We start from the raw sequence: 12,597 nt of genomic DNA on the forward strand, positions 1-12,597 counted from the left end.
ATTATGTTAAATAGCAAATGCATAGAAGAGAAGACGATATGAAAATACACTCAAGTGTTTGTCATGCAGTGAGACTATGGGTGATTTTTACTCTTGATGCTGTGCTTTATTTTCCTATTTCTACAATGAGCATGTTTTACTTTTATAAATAGGCCCCCAAATTTGCATTTGTTAAAATAATACTCACTTGGGAGTCTGATAGATATTCAACTCCAAGGGCTGCCATATATTAGCTGTGCAACATTGAGCAAATTAACCTCCGGGTCCCAGATTCCTCACCTATAAAAATGTATAATGCCACAGATTTTTCAAGCCCTATTGACTGGGCATTAACTGTGTACAAGGCACTAGACCAGGTGGTTTTGTCTCTATGTGTAATCACATGTACTATTCATACATGATCATTTCAATCCTCACAATAAGCTGGGAGATATGTTAGAGTGTTCCCATTTTAGAGATACACAAACTGCAGCTCTGAAAAGTTAAGGAATGTGCTCAGGTTTACCCAGCTAGCAGGCAGTAGAGTCAGGATTCAGACGGAGGTCTGTCCATCTTTGCAAGCCCAGTTCTTGGCCTCCAGCCTGGGCTGCTCACAGCTAAGGTTTTGTTGTAAGGACTGAATGAACTAATGCAGGTGGAGGACCACCCACATTGCGGCTCCAAGCCCAGAGCTGCTTCACTTCGTGCTGGTTCCCTTTCCTATGACCCCCAGGCATTGGTAAATTGTGGCAGAACAAACCAGTGCATCCTCCAAAGGGCGGAAAAAAAAGCATCTCTACGCTAAAAGAAGGGATTATAGGATCTGTAGGGACAGACCAGAGAGGGGTTGGAAAGCTGCTTCTCTCTGGGCAATATGGGGCGCTAGGACAGGGTGTGCCCCCAAGTTCCAGGGTAGTTGTGCCAATGACTTCTTCAGGGCTTCATCAGACCTATACCTTGATTTGCAGCTTAGAATTCAGTACTGAGTCACCCTACCAAGCATCGCTCTCCATCTTCCATCTACCCTGCCATCATTCCTTCCTGCAGAACAAGGCGCAAGTCTCTCCAGGCCTGTAGCTTTGTGTTTCATTTTTCTTTTCTTGTTTCCTCCTCTGTCCTTTTTTTTTTTTTTTTTTTTTTTGGAGACAAGGAGAATCTTAGGGTCTGAAAAGTACAAGGCACTGTGTGAAGGAAGAAGGAAGGCCTGAATATCTGGGACTGAGTGATGTAATGCAGCTGGACCTGCCCCAGAACGCCTTTCTGGATTCATTTTCAATGCCTCTTTCTCTAGGGAGCCAGCTGAAGTTAGGTTCCATCCCTCTCCCTATTTCTACCCATCATAACACAAACTACTCTAGAATTGCTTGTTACTTCTCTACTAGATAGTAAGATCCACGAGAGCAGGCACCACCATGTTCACCACTGGATCTCTAGCCCCGGTAATGTGCCTGGTACACAGTAAACTATGTAAATTTCTGACAAATGGAGAAGGGAAGGAAGGGAGGACGGGAAGAAGGGAGGACCTCTCCACCAACAGCCCGTTCCAAGTAGACCCACAGTTGCATTGTTCCACGCTAAGCCCTTAGAAGGTGTGGTCCCAGCCCTAAAGGCTTAAAATTTACATGTTTCTCCAACCTCATATCCACCTTTAGAAAAACAAAGTGCAAGGCAAATTTCTATTTATTCCAAACCTCATGCTCTTTTACCACCGTACTCAAAAATGGATATCCTGAGTTTAAGGGAGTTTCCCAAATACAAGGAATCCTGGGAGGAATTACAGGATTCAAAAGGTCTGAAGTCTGATGTAATCCTAGCTCTGCCACCTCTACTGTGTGACCTCAGTGAGTGATCTCCCCCAGGGCCCCAATTCTCTTCTCTGTAAAATGATGGGGTGAACCAGACCTTGTATAAAAATAAAAGCACGTGAGAGGATTCCCTGGTGGTCCAGTGGTTTGGACTTAGCACTCTCACTGTTGGGACCCTGGTTCAATCCCTGGTCCCGTGAGCAGAAAAGAAAGGGGGAAAGAAAGAAGGAAAGAAAGAGAGAAAGAGAGAGAGAGAGAGAGAGAGAGAGAAAGGAAGGAAGGAAGGAAGGAAGGAAAGAGAAAAAGAAAGAAAGAAAAAAAGAAAGAAAGAAAGAAAGAAAGAAAGAAAGAAAGAAAGAAAGAAAGAAAGAAAGAAAGAAAGAAAGAAAGAAAGAAAGAAAGAAAGAAAGAAGGAAAGAAAAAAGAGAAAGGAAGGAAGAGAGAAAGGAAGGAAGGAAGAGAGAGGGAGGGAAGGAGGGGGGAGGGAGAGAGGGAGGGAGGGAAGGAGGGGGGAGGGAGAGAGGGAGGAAGGAAGGAAGGAAGGAAAGCATGCGAGTGCATTTGACTTTTACCCTGTTGTAATTGGTGGTGTCCTCCTTCCTAAATGCTTAAGGGCAGGGTAGATGCAGCATCTAAGAAAGCTGAGGGGAAGGAAAGACAGTATGTGCCTACTTCTGTCTGTAAACAGGATGGCCCAGGATGTGTTGCCCCTCGGGTGAGTGGTTAGGGAGCAGTGGAAGGCTGAAGCGGGCCTTGCCACAGTAAGGGCCCTCCCTAAATGTGTCTTTGCCTCTAGGTTTGCGAAAGAGAAGACTCCAAAGCCCCAGCATCTTCATGGCACTGCCAAGCATGGCCCCCTGTTCCCCATTCAAAAACAATACACTCCCTCATGTCTACCCTCCCTCTTCAAAGGGACAACCCAGGGAGAAATAGTTGGTGGGGGGCAGGAGATGGTGCAGCCTGGAAAAGCACTGTGGGTGCAGGCTTCCTGGCAGGGCCCCATTTCAAGCTTGCTCAGAAAGCACACGTGGGAAGCCTCCTGGTCCCCTGCAGCAGTTTCTTAGGGAGGAGAGGAGACTTGGTGGACACAGGCATCCAGGCCCAAAGGCTTCCTGGCTTCAGTCCAAGCAGCTGGCAGGTTCATCCTTCTCCCCAGGTCCCTACAAACACCACTTCCAGCCCTCCAGCCCCTGCTTGGGCTCTTCCTGCCTAGATGTCTCTGCCCAAGCCCGCCCTCCCGGTGCAGAGCTTTCTCCCTCCCTCACAACACTTATTTCGCTCTCTCAGCCTCCATATCTATTTCTTCTCCCTCCTTCTCCTCCTCCCCTGCCTCTCTTCTCCTTGCCATCCCTCACCAGCCCCAGAATGGTTCTCCCTCCCTTTCTCCCTCTCCAACAGCATCTCCCTCCACCTTAGCTCGCACCCCTGCACCTCTTTCTTTGTATTCCTCTCGCCCTCTCCCGGCCTCTCCCAGCATCTCTCCTCCCCCAGCTGGCTTCGGCCTCCCCCAGCCTCCCCATCTTCAGCTCAGTCTCCTCCCCCTGGCTCCTTTCCCCTCCCCTCAGCCTCGCCCCACTCCCTGCCAGCATCCCAGGGTTTCTTTGCACCCTGGGGGTCTCTATGCCTCTCATCCTCCTCTCTACTTGCCTCCTCCCTCATCGCAGGTTGAGCAGGCACCCATCTTTTTCGACCCAGGCATCCCCACCCCCCAACGCTATCACCGCCAGTCTCTTCTTCCCTGTCTCCTCCTCTCCCCACCCTCTCCTCTCCTCTCTTCTCCCTGCCCCTTTAAATCTGCCTGGCCCAGCCTCCCCCGTGATGCTGGGATGGAGCAAACATTGATTTGTGCTGGGATGGAATCAGAATTTTGATTTTTTTTTTTCCTCTCCCAACCATAAGAAGAAGAAAATAAAAACATCCCCCTCTTGATACCCCCTCTCTCTTCCCATCCAGCTCCCAGCTCCTCTTCCTTATCTCCATCCAAGGCAAATTTTTTTTTCCCTACACTAGTCCCATCTCCCCCTACCCCTGCCACTACCTCGCCCCCCTCCCAACCGCCTGCTTCTCCAGCTGAGGAGAGAGGGGGCTCTTTGCTGCAGGCTCCCGCACCTTGGCTCTCTGGGTTGAAGCAGTCTCTCCGGTAGGGGAGGGGGCTTGTCCTGTCTGGGCGAGGTGGGAGTAGAGGTATCCTGCCATGGAAGCTGTGCCTGGGAGGCAGCCTGAGCCCCAGCCCACATGGTGAGTAACCTGCCCCCTCCCTTCTGCCTGTCTGCCCATCCCCACCCTCGCCTGTCCCCTGCAGAGCCTCCCCCATCCCCATCCTTTCCCCCACCAAACCCTCTGCCCACCTTGCTCGGATCTCCCCGCTATGTTTACAACCCACCCCCACACCCTTGCCAGGAAAGCCAAGGCAGAGGGGCCCTGACCTCAGCCAGGGAAGCGGGTGGCTTACGATTCTGCCCAGCCCCCTCTCAGGACACCCTCCCTCCCCCGCAACTGCCATCCACACTCGATACTTTGGGGGTGCAGGTTGGACAAGTGGGACTCCCGCTTGCGATTAGGACCCCAAGCCCTGGGAGGGGCCCTCTACAAGAACGGAGGGGTGGGGGAGCGCGTGCCTCCAAGGCTTAGGACCTGCTGTAAGATGCTGCCGAAGGGTGGGGGGTTGGGGGCGGTGCTGCTGCCCCGAAGCCACTGGGCCAGGGAGCGGCGGGCAAGGAGGAGGGGCCTCGCTCGCCACTTCCCCCCCCCCCCTTTCTCCGCAGCCACTCAGGATGAGGGTCCGGCCCTGCCAGCCCGCGCTGGGCCCCCCCCGCCCGGCCCCGGTCTAACTGCCCCCGCCCCCAGGCCTCGCCCGTCTCCCAGGCCCCCAGCCGGCTTCTCCAGCCCCAGGATGCGCTGAGCCACCGGGGGGCTGAGGCCGCGCCAACTACATGCATGTCCCCCGGGGGCAAGTTCGACTTTGACGACGGGGGCTGCTACGTGGGGGGCTGGGAGGCGGGGCGGGCACATGGCTACGGCGTGTGCACGGGGCCCGGCGCCCAGGGCGAGTACAGCGGCTGCTGGGCGCACGGCTTCGAGTCACTGGGCGTCTTCACGGGGCCCGGCGGACACAGCTACCAGGGCCACTGGCAGCAGGGCAAGCGCGAAGGGCTGGGCGTGGAGCGCAAGAGCCGCTGGACGTACCGTGGCGAGTGGCTGGGCGGGCTGAAGGGGCGCAGCGGTGTGTGGGAGAGCGTGTCCGGCCTGCGCTACGCCGGGCTCTGGAAGGACGGCTTCCAGGACGGCTACGGCACCGAGACCTACTCCGACGGAGGTGCGGGGCCCTGCCCACTGCTGTCTGTCTGCTCGTCCGCGTGCCCCTCCCCGCTGGCCTGCGCCGCGTATGCTTCCTCCAGCCACACGCCCCCTGTGCCCGGCTGTCATCCTACATGCTTCCCCACTGATGTGCGCCCCTGCGCCCATCTTTCTGCCCGCTCCTCCCATCATCACACACGCCTTCCTCATGTGCCTGTTCCCTGCCTGCTTTTTCCCTCTCCCGAATCTGACTGCCCTCACCCCCTCCCTGCCGGCCTGAGCCTCACACCCCGCATCTACCTGACCCTCACACACCCCCTGTCTGCCTGTCCCACATACCTCTCCTCTCCACCCGCCTGTCCCTAACACCTCTGTTCTGCCTGTCCCCTCACACGTCCTCAGTCAGCTCGCCCCTGACAGTTTTCTTTGCTTGTCATGTGCCATCTGTACACCGCCGGCAACCTGTCCCTCACACCCTCTGGACTGTCCGCCCTTCACACACCCCAGCCTGTCTGTGTCCCTCCGCCTTGCCCCGTCTACCTGCGCGGCCCTAATCCACGGATCTCCTGCTCCCTGCTGGTCTTCACTCTGCTCTTCCACACCTTCCGACCCAACCTGGCCTGTGCCCAGTTCCTAGTGCCCTTCCCCGACCTCCACGCCGGCTGCTCCCGCCCCTCCCACCCGCCTCTTAGGCTTCCAAGGGCGCATGGGGCTGGGGGGTGCAAGAAGCGGCAAGTCCTGACTCTTTTTTCCCGCTCCTACCCCGCGCCCCGCAGGCACCTACCAGGGCCAGTGGCAGGCCGGGAAGCGCCACGGCTACGGGGTGCGCCAGAGCGTGCCCTACCATCAGGCGGCGCTGCTGCGCTCGCCCCGCCGCACCTCCCTGGACTCGGGCCACAGCGACCCCCCGACACCACCCCCGCCCTTGCCCCTGCCCGGCGACGAAGGAGGCAGCCCGGCCTCCGGCTCCCGGGGAGGCTTCGTGCTGGCCGGGCCTGGGGACGCTGACGGTGCGTCCTCCAGAAAGCGCACCCCCGCGGCCGGCGGCTTCTTCCGCCGCTCGCTGCTGCTCAGCGGGCTGCGGGCTGGCGGGCGCCGGAGCTCCTTGGGCAGCAAGCGGGGCTCCCTGCGCAGCGAGGTGAGCAGCGAGGTGGGCAGCACGGGACCCCCGGGCTCCGACGCCAGCGGGCCCCCGGCCCCGGCGCCGCCCGCCCTCATCGAGGGCTCGGCCACTGAGGTGTATGCAGGCGAATGGCGCGCCGACCGGCGCAGCGGCTACGGCGTGAGCCAGCGCTCCAACGGGCTGCGCTACGAGGGCGAGTGGCTGGGCAACCGGCGGCACGGCTACGGGCGCACCACCCGCCCCGACGGCTCCCGCGAGGAGGGCAAGTACAAGCGCAACCGGCTGGTGCACGGGGGGCGCGTGCGCAGCCTCCTTCCTCTGGCCCTTCGGCGGGGCAAAGTCAAGGAGAAGGTGGACAGGGCTGTCGAGGGCGCCCGTCGAGCCGTGAGCGCTGCCCGCCAGCGCCAGGAGATCGCCGCTGCCAGGTGGGCACCCGGTGCAGAGGCCGTAGCGGGGTGAAGGGGAAGAAGGTACTCTGGGGATAGGGAAGGGGGCGGTGCCTAAAGGAGGACCAAGACCCAAGGCCTAGGGCTTGGTGGGGAAGAGCAGGCCTAGGGCCAGGCATTTGTAGCCCTGGGTATTTGAGGTGTTTATATCTGAGGCTGCAGGTGTACGTGGGTGTAACTGTGGGTGGCTGGGTATTTGAGGGAAGCCCTGTTAGACTGTAAGTGTGTCTCAGTGTCTTTAGTGGGGATGTGTGTCATTGCTGTGTGTGGGAGTAGCAATGAGCACTGCTTTGTGCCGGCCCAGGAAGCCGCTTGGAACTCAAACATGTCCCTAGTCTTCCTCTTCTTTAGCTGATCCAGCCTCCAGGACTGTGCTGCTGGGAGTCGCAGCCCCCAGCTGAGAGACAGGGAGTGTACATTCCTAACCACATCCAAGCCAGCCCCAGTCTGTTATCATTTCAGCCTTAGGCCTTGGGAAGGTCTAGTGTGTACAGCTGATCTATGCACCTGCAAAGATAGTCCCTCTCAGCTTTGTCTCCTCTGCCTCAATTAACCCAATGGATAAAGGTTGGAGGGGAGGAGACTTGCCTGTAAATGAAATTTTCTTTCTGTAAATCAGATTACATTTCATGCATCAGGAACCTCATTATCTACAGCAGTGCAGTCCAGTAGGAATGTAATGTAAGCCTAATACATAATTTTGAATCTTCTAGTAGTCATATGAAAAAAAATGAAGAAACAGATAAAATGAATTTAAATAATATATTTTTATTTAAACCAATATATCCAAAATATTATCATTTCAACCTAAAATCAATATGAAATAATTAAGAAGAGATTTTACACCCCCCCCCCACCTTTTTCCCAAGTCTTTGAAATTTAATATGTATTTTGTACTTGGAACACATCATTCAGTTTGAACTAGCCACATTTTAAGTGCTTAATAGCTGCATACGGCTTGTGACCAAAGAAAGCCAAAAATCTATTTGTAAGGAGTTCATCAGCCCCTGATTTATACAATTTGCACATAGGAATTTTTAGATATTGGTTTTTCTTTAAAGGGGAGGGCACAGTTGAAGGATCTTGTTTGAATTTGAGAATGTTTCAGAGGATGAAAAGTGAATATATATCCAGATATGCTTCAGTGAGTTTGTAAAATGGGTGACAAGGTGTGTGTGTGTGTGTGTGTGTGTGTGTGTACAGATCATATCCAGAGTAAATCCCTGAACCAGAGAATGTCTATCTGTAGATATATCCGAGTATCTGGGTGGTTAGAGTCCAGGGCCATAAGCCAGGGAAGGGGGAGGGCAGAGCACCGGGGAGCAGTTTAGGCTGGATGGGGAGTGGGCATGTGCAGGAAAAACTGATCTCAGTAGCCAGAAAGATCAGGCAGTGGGAGGAGGCTGGTTGGTCTCCCCAGCAACAGGCCTGGAAAACCTGATTGGCTGCTGGTTGCCATGGAAACAGCAGAGCCTCAGCAGCAGGTGCCTCTGCCAGGTAGCCTGAGCCTGGCCTGATGCCTGAGCACAGACTGTGTCTACTGGCTAGGATTTGATCAACCATACCCTCCAAAGTCAAAAACACAGGCCCTTGTTAATGTTGCCGTTTCTTGGCCACCAATAGGACTCAGTGCAACCCAAAACTGTGATCCTCACCCCCCGCCTTAAACTCTGAAACCAGCTCAGTATCAGAACAGGGCTAGGTGTATAAATCCTGAAAGCCCCAAGACAGAAGAGCAGGGTTATCTGAGATCCCTCCAAGCAGGTTCTAAAGGTCCTTGACCTTGGCTGAAGAAAACGAGATGTAAAATTCTCATAACCGCAGGAGGTACCAACACAGCAAAGAGGCATAGCTTGTGAGCACCACGCAGTTGCGGCTACAGAGAGATGTGCTAAGAGAGTGAGGCCTCATTTGTCACTGGGAGGGAGCAGGACAGGAATGGAATAACAGAGGAGGGCCTTGTCCCTGCAGCTAGAGGAAGGGAAGTGTTACTACTGGGTGGAATGGTGGAGGGGTGCAAGAGGAGCAGGAGGGTGTGATAACAACAAGCCCAGCCCAGACCTAGGAGAGGAAACCAAAGGCCTGCCGCCCCGCCAGGCCAGGGAAGGGGAGAAGCCAGCAGAGTGTGAGCAAGGGTGAGGAGTCCAGGGGCAAGCTCAGATCTGGGAGAATGTGACATGGTGGGGATGTGGGCCGAGGGACTGGAGTAGGTCTGTTAAGACCCAGTCCCTGGAACCCGACAGGGCAGCAGACGCCCTCTTAAAGGCAGTGGCAGCCAGCAGTGTCGCTGAGAAGGCTGCAGAGGCGGCTCGAATGGCCAAACTGATAGCCCAAGACCTACAGCCCATGTTGGAGGCCCCAGGTGAGGCATGGGCAGCCTGGGGCGGGCCAGGGAAATGGCTTCCTGGGGAGCTGGAGGGGCATGGACATGGAGAAAGGGGAAGGGCATCCCTGCAGGGGACTGGGGACAGGAAAAGCCAGGGTCTGAGGGTCTGAGGGGACAGAGGGTGGGGACCAGGCCCAGTTGTTTGAGGAGCAAAGTAGGAATTTATAAAGTAGGGTAATAAGGACTAGGGGGTTGGGGTCTGGCAATGAGAGGCTGTAAACCTGGGGGTACCAGAGTCCTGGGAGGTGCCCAGGCAGGGGGATAAAGCTGTAGCTTTTGCAGCCCAAGGCCAGTTCAGCCCCTCTGATTCTTAGCTATCCCTGCCCCAGGCCGCAGACCCAGGCAGGACTCAGAAGGTTCCGACACAGAGCCCTTGGATGAGGACAGCCCTGGAGTGTACGAGAATGGACTGACCCCCTCGGAGGGCTCCCCTGAACTGCCCAGCAGTCCTGCCTCCTCCCGCCAACCCTGGCGAGCCCCTGCCTGCCGGAGCCCACTGCCTTCTGGAGGGGACCGAGGTCCCTTCTGCAGCCCCAAAGCTTGGCCTGAGGAGTGGGGGGGCCCAGGTGAGCAGGCAGAAGAACTAGCTGGCTATGAGGCAGAGGACGAGGCTGGGCTGCAGGGGCCAGAGCCCAGAGACGGCTCCCCACTCCTCGGAGGCTGCAGCGACAGCTCTGGAAGTCTTCGAGAGGAGGAGGGGGAGGATGAAGAGCCCTCGCCCCAGCGGAGGACCCCAGGGGGCTTGGAGCTGGAGTCCACAGCCTTGCCAGTCCTGAGGGGTCTGTCCTCAAGGGGTCCTGACGCCGGGAGCCTGGCGGAAGAGGCTGAGGAGACTGCTGCGACTGAGAGGCCCGCCCCGCCGGTGAGAGACCCCGCCCCGCCGGTGAGAGACCCCGCCCACCTTGTGCCTTCAGTCTCTCACCCTTCCTGGGCCCTCTTCTCTTCAAAGCCTGGCCTCTCATCCTTTCCAGACCTCTCTCTGATCCCCTGAGGGGCTTTGATTTGCCCTCAGCTTCCTTTTTGCCTGCCCGGTCTTGGACTATATCCCACCTCAAAAAAAAAAATAGAGCGTTTGCAAGCTGGAAGGAACCTTAGAGACCTTTACGTCCAACTCCTTCATTTGACACATGGGGGAACTGAGGCCCAGACCACTTACAGTAACTCACCAAGGTTACAAATGAGTAATTAACAATAGAGCCAGAATATCTTTCCCTGCTCTCCTTTCACATCATTTCCAGCTCCCAGTTTCCTACTCCACCCCCACCCCCACCTCCACACTTTCCCTCTTTGGTGCCCAGAAATAAAAAAGGAAAAGCTTGTTCCCTCCCTACCCCGACTCTCCCTCCCTCTCTTGGGAAGAAAGGAAATAGGGAAGAAGGCAGAAAACTGGGAGGGGTGGAGTCTCCCCAGAACCCTCAACTCTGATTGGACTCCAGGCCTTCTCCTGTTTCCTAGCAACCACATCCTCACCCCTTCATCCCCTCTCTGCTTCACTGCAGTAAAGGCGGCTGCTGCCAACGTCTGCTACTAAGGCCAGGCACCTTCTGCCTGGGCCACGTGCTGCTGGGTGGGGAGTGGAGGGAGGAAGGAGGATGGGCTGACTTGAGGGAGCCAGAGGAAAGGTGGGGCCCTGCCTGGGAGCAGAGAGGTGTTTTGCAAGGTTGGAGATTTCCCTGCTCCGGCCTCTGAGGAGAGGTGCCTGGCATCCTGCTGCTTTGCCACCTCAACAAGGGCAGGAAGGTGGGACCCATCGCTGGACATGGTCATCAGGCACTGAGACTGCATTTCCTTCCATCTCTCTAGGGAGCTGCCAACCCGCTGGTGGTGGGAGCCGTGGCCCTCCTGGACCTCAGCCTGGCATTCCTGTTCTCCCAGCTCCTCACCTGAGGCTCCTGCCTGGCCTAGTTCTGGCTTTGGTTGCTGCCTCTTAACTCCTCTGACCTGCCTTTTTCTCTTTTCTTCCTCCTGGTTGTTTTTTCTTCTATCTTTCTTTCACTTCTTTCCCTTTCTTTTCTGTCCCCCTCTGGTTTTATCTCTTGCTTTTTCTTTCCCTCTCGCCTTTCAGATTTTCTCATTCCTTCTGGCTCTGTCTCTGTCCTCCTCACTCCTTTCCCCACCCACCCCTTCTCTCTCTCTCTAGATTGTTTACATATGAAGGGCTTTTCTCGCTCAGAGTCGCTCTCTTCTCTGAGACACACAATTCTAAGTCAGACCATTGCCCACACCCTCCCTGCCTTTACTTTAGACCTGAACTTGGATGAGGGTGGGGGTTTGGAGTCTCCCAGAGGCTGAGTGGAAAGGAAGAAGCAAATGGAGAAGGGGTGTACTCTATACTGCAGAAGACTGTATACTGGGCAAGACACTAGCCATGCTGCTGTGACTCCCTGACCCAAGGGACCTGGTGTCCCTCTGAGGCCTAGTGATAAAGCTGGGGGGCGGGGGTGCAGCCTCCATCTCTGACCTTGGAGGATCCTATCTCACCTCCAAGCACGGAGCTAGGTTCTTGCAGAACTCCATCCATCCCTGAAGGAGATGAGGGGAATGAAAAGCAGAATGGCTTACCAACATCTTCTCCCTCTTTCTTTCCTCAACAGCCAGCCCCTCATCCAACCCTCTAGGGTGGCATGCCATGTCAAGAGCAATGTGTAAAGAAAAGAAAATGTTCAGTGTGGCCAAGCCCACCCACTGACCTCTCCCACCTTTCTCTCTCTCCCTAAGTGTTTATTTGGTTGGTCTGGACTCACGTGTGGCCTTTGATTAAATTTCTAAGGGACCTGAAGACATTTCTACTACAGAGGGTTAGAGGCACCTGAGCAGGGACCCCACTCGCCAACTCTGGCAGGAGTGGCTGGGGGAGGCAGTTCTGGAGAATGAACCAGACAGGATGACAGGAACTCACAGGGCAGCAGAAACTGTTTCATAGTCTCTAAGTGGGTTACATCCCTTTCCCCATAATACCAGACTCTTGTGAAATGGGAAAGCAACAGAAGGAGGGGATCAAAGGAAGCCAATCTCTCACACACTTTCCAGGCAGAGCAGAGGTGAGAGTCAACCTGGGGTGAGAAGTGGGTGGAGAGCCCTGTTTGAGGTTGTGGCAATCCCTGGTACTAGCTTTTCCCCTATGGGCAGGAAGCCCTAGGAAGAGGGGACTGTCAGGTCCCCAGAGGATCTTTCCTCCCTCCCCTGCATGAGGCAGAGGCAAGCTGCCTGCCAACCCCCTCCCTCAAGGAATGGCCTTGCCTGGGAATGCCCACCACACATAACTCTTTTTTTCTAGTCAAACTCTGTTTACTCCTTGGCCTGCCTCCCTCCTTCCTCCCCTCTCAACCTTTACTTCTGATTTCTATTTCATGGAATTTGGGATTGAAGTTAAACTACAACAGTGCCGCCAACACCAAGTCTTGCAGGAAAAAAAAAATACAAAGAAATTTAACCAAAAAAAAAAATATATTAATAAAAAAGTTCAAAAAAAGGGGGGGGAAATTGTCCTCTCCTTTGGATGTGATGGCTTCAAACCAAGCTCTCAGAAGCTCTCCAGGTGAAGCAGCCCTCTTGGGGACC

General features: G+C 55.3%; 1 protein-coding gene across 1 annotated transcript; it reads left to right on the forward strand.

Annotated features, from left to right (window-relative positions):
• Positions 1-4,721: 4,721 nt before the first annotated feature.
• On the forward strand, positions 4,722-12,475 carry JPH4 (junctophilin 4). Its single transcript, XM_057723484.1, has 5 exons — positions 4,722-5,100; positions 5,858-6,629; positions 8,894-9,012; positions 9,366-9,898; positions 10,840-12,475. The coding sequence occupies exons 1-5, from the start codon at positions 4,722-4,724 to the stop codon at positions 10,921-10,923; spliced, it is 1,887 nt and encodes a 628-aa protein (XP_057579467.1). The 3' UTR covers positions 10,924-12,475.
• The last annotated feature ends 122 nt before the right edge of the window (positions 12,476-12,597 follow it).

Source organism: Hippopotamus amphibius, chromosome 2, assembly GCF_030028045.1.
Source record: "Hippopotamus amphibius kiboko isolate mHipAmp2 chromosome 2, mHipAmp2.hap2, whole genome shotgun sequence".
Taxonomy (NCBI): domain Eukaryota; kingdom Metazoa; phylum Chordata; class Mammalia; order Artiodactyla; family Hippopotamidae; genus Hippopotamus; species Hippopotamus amphibius.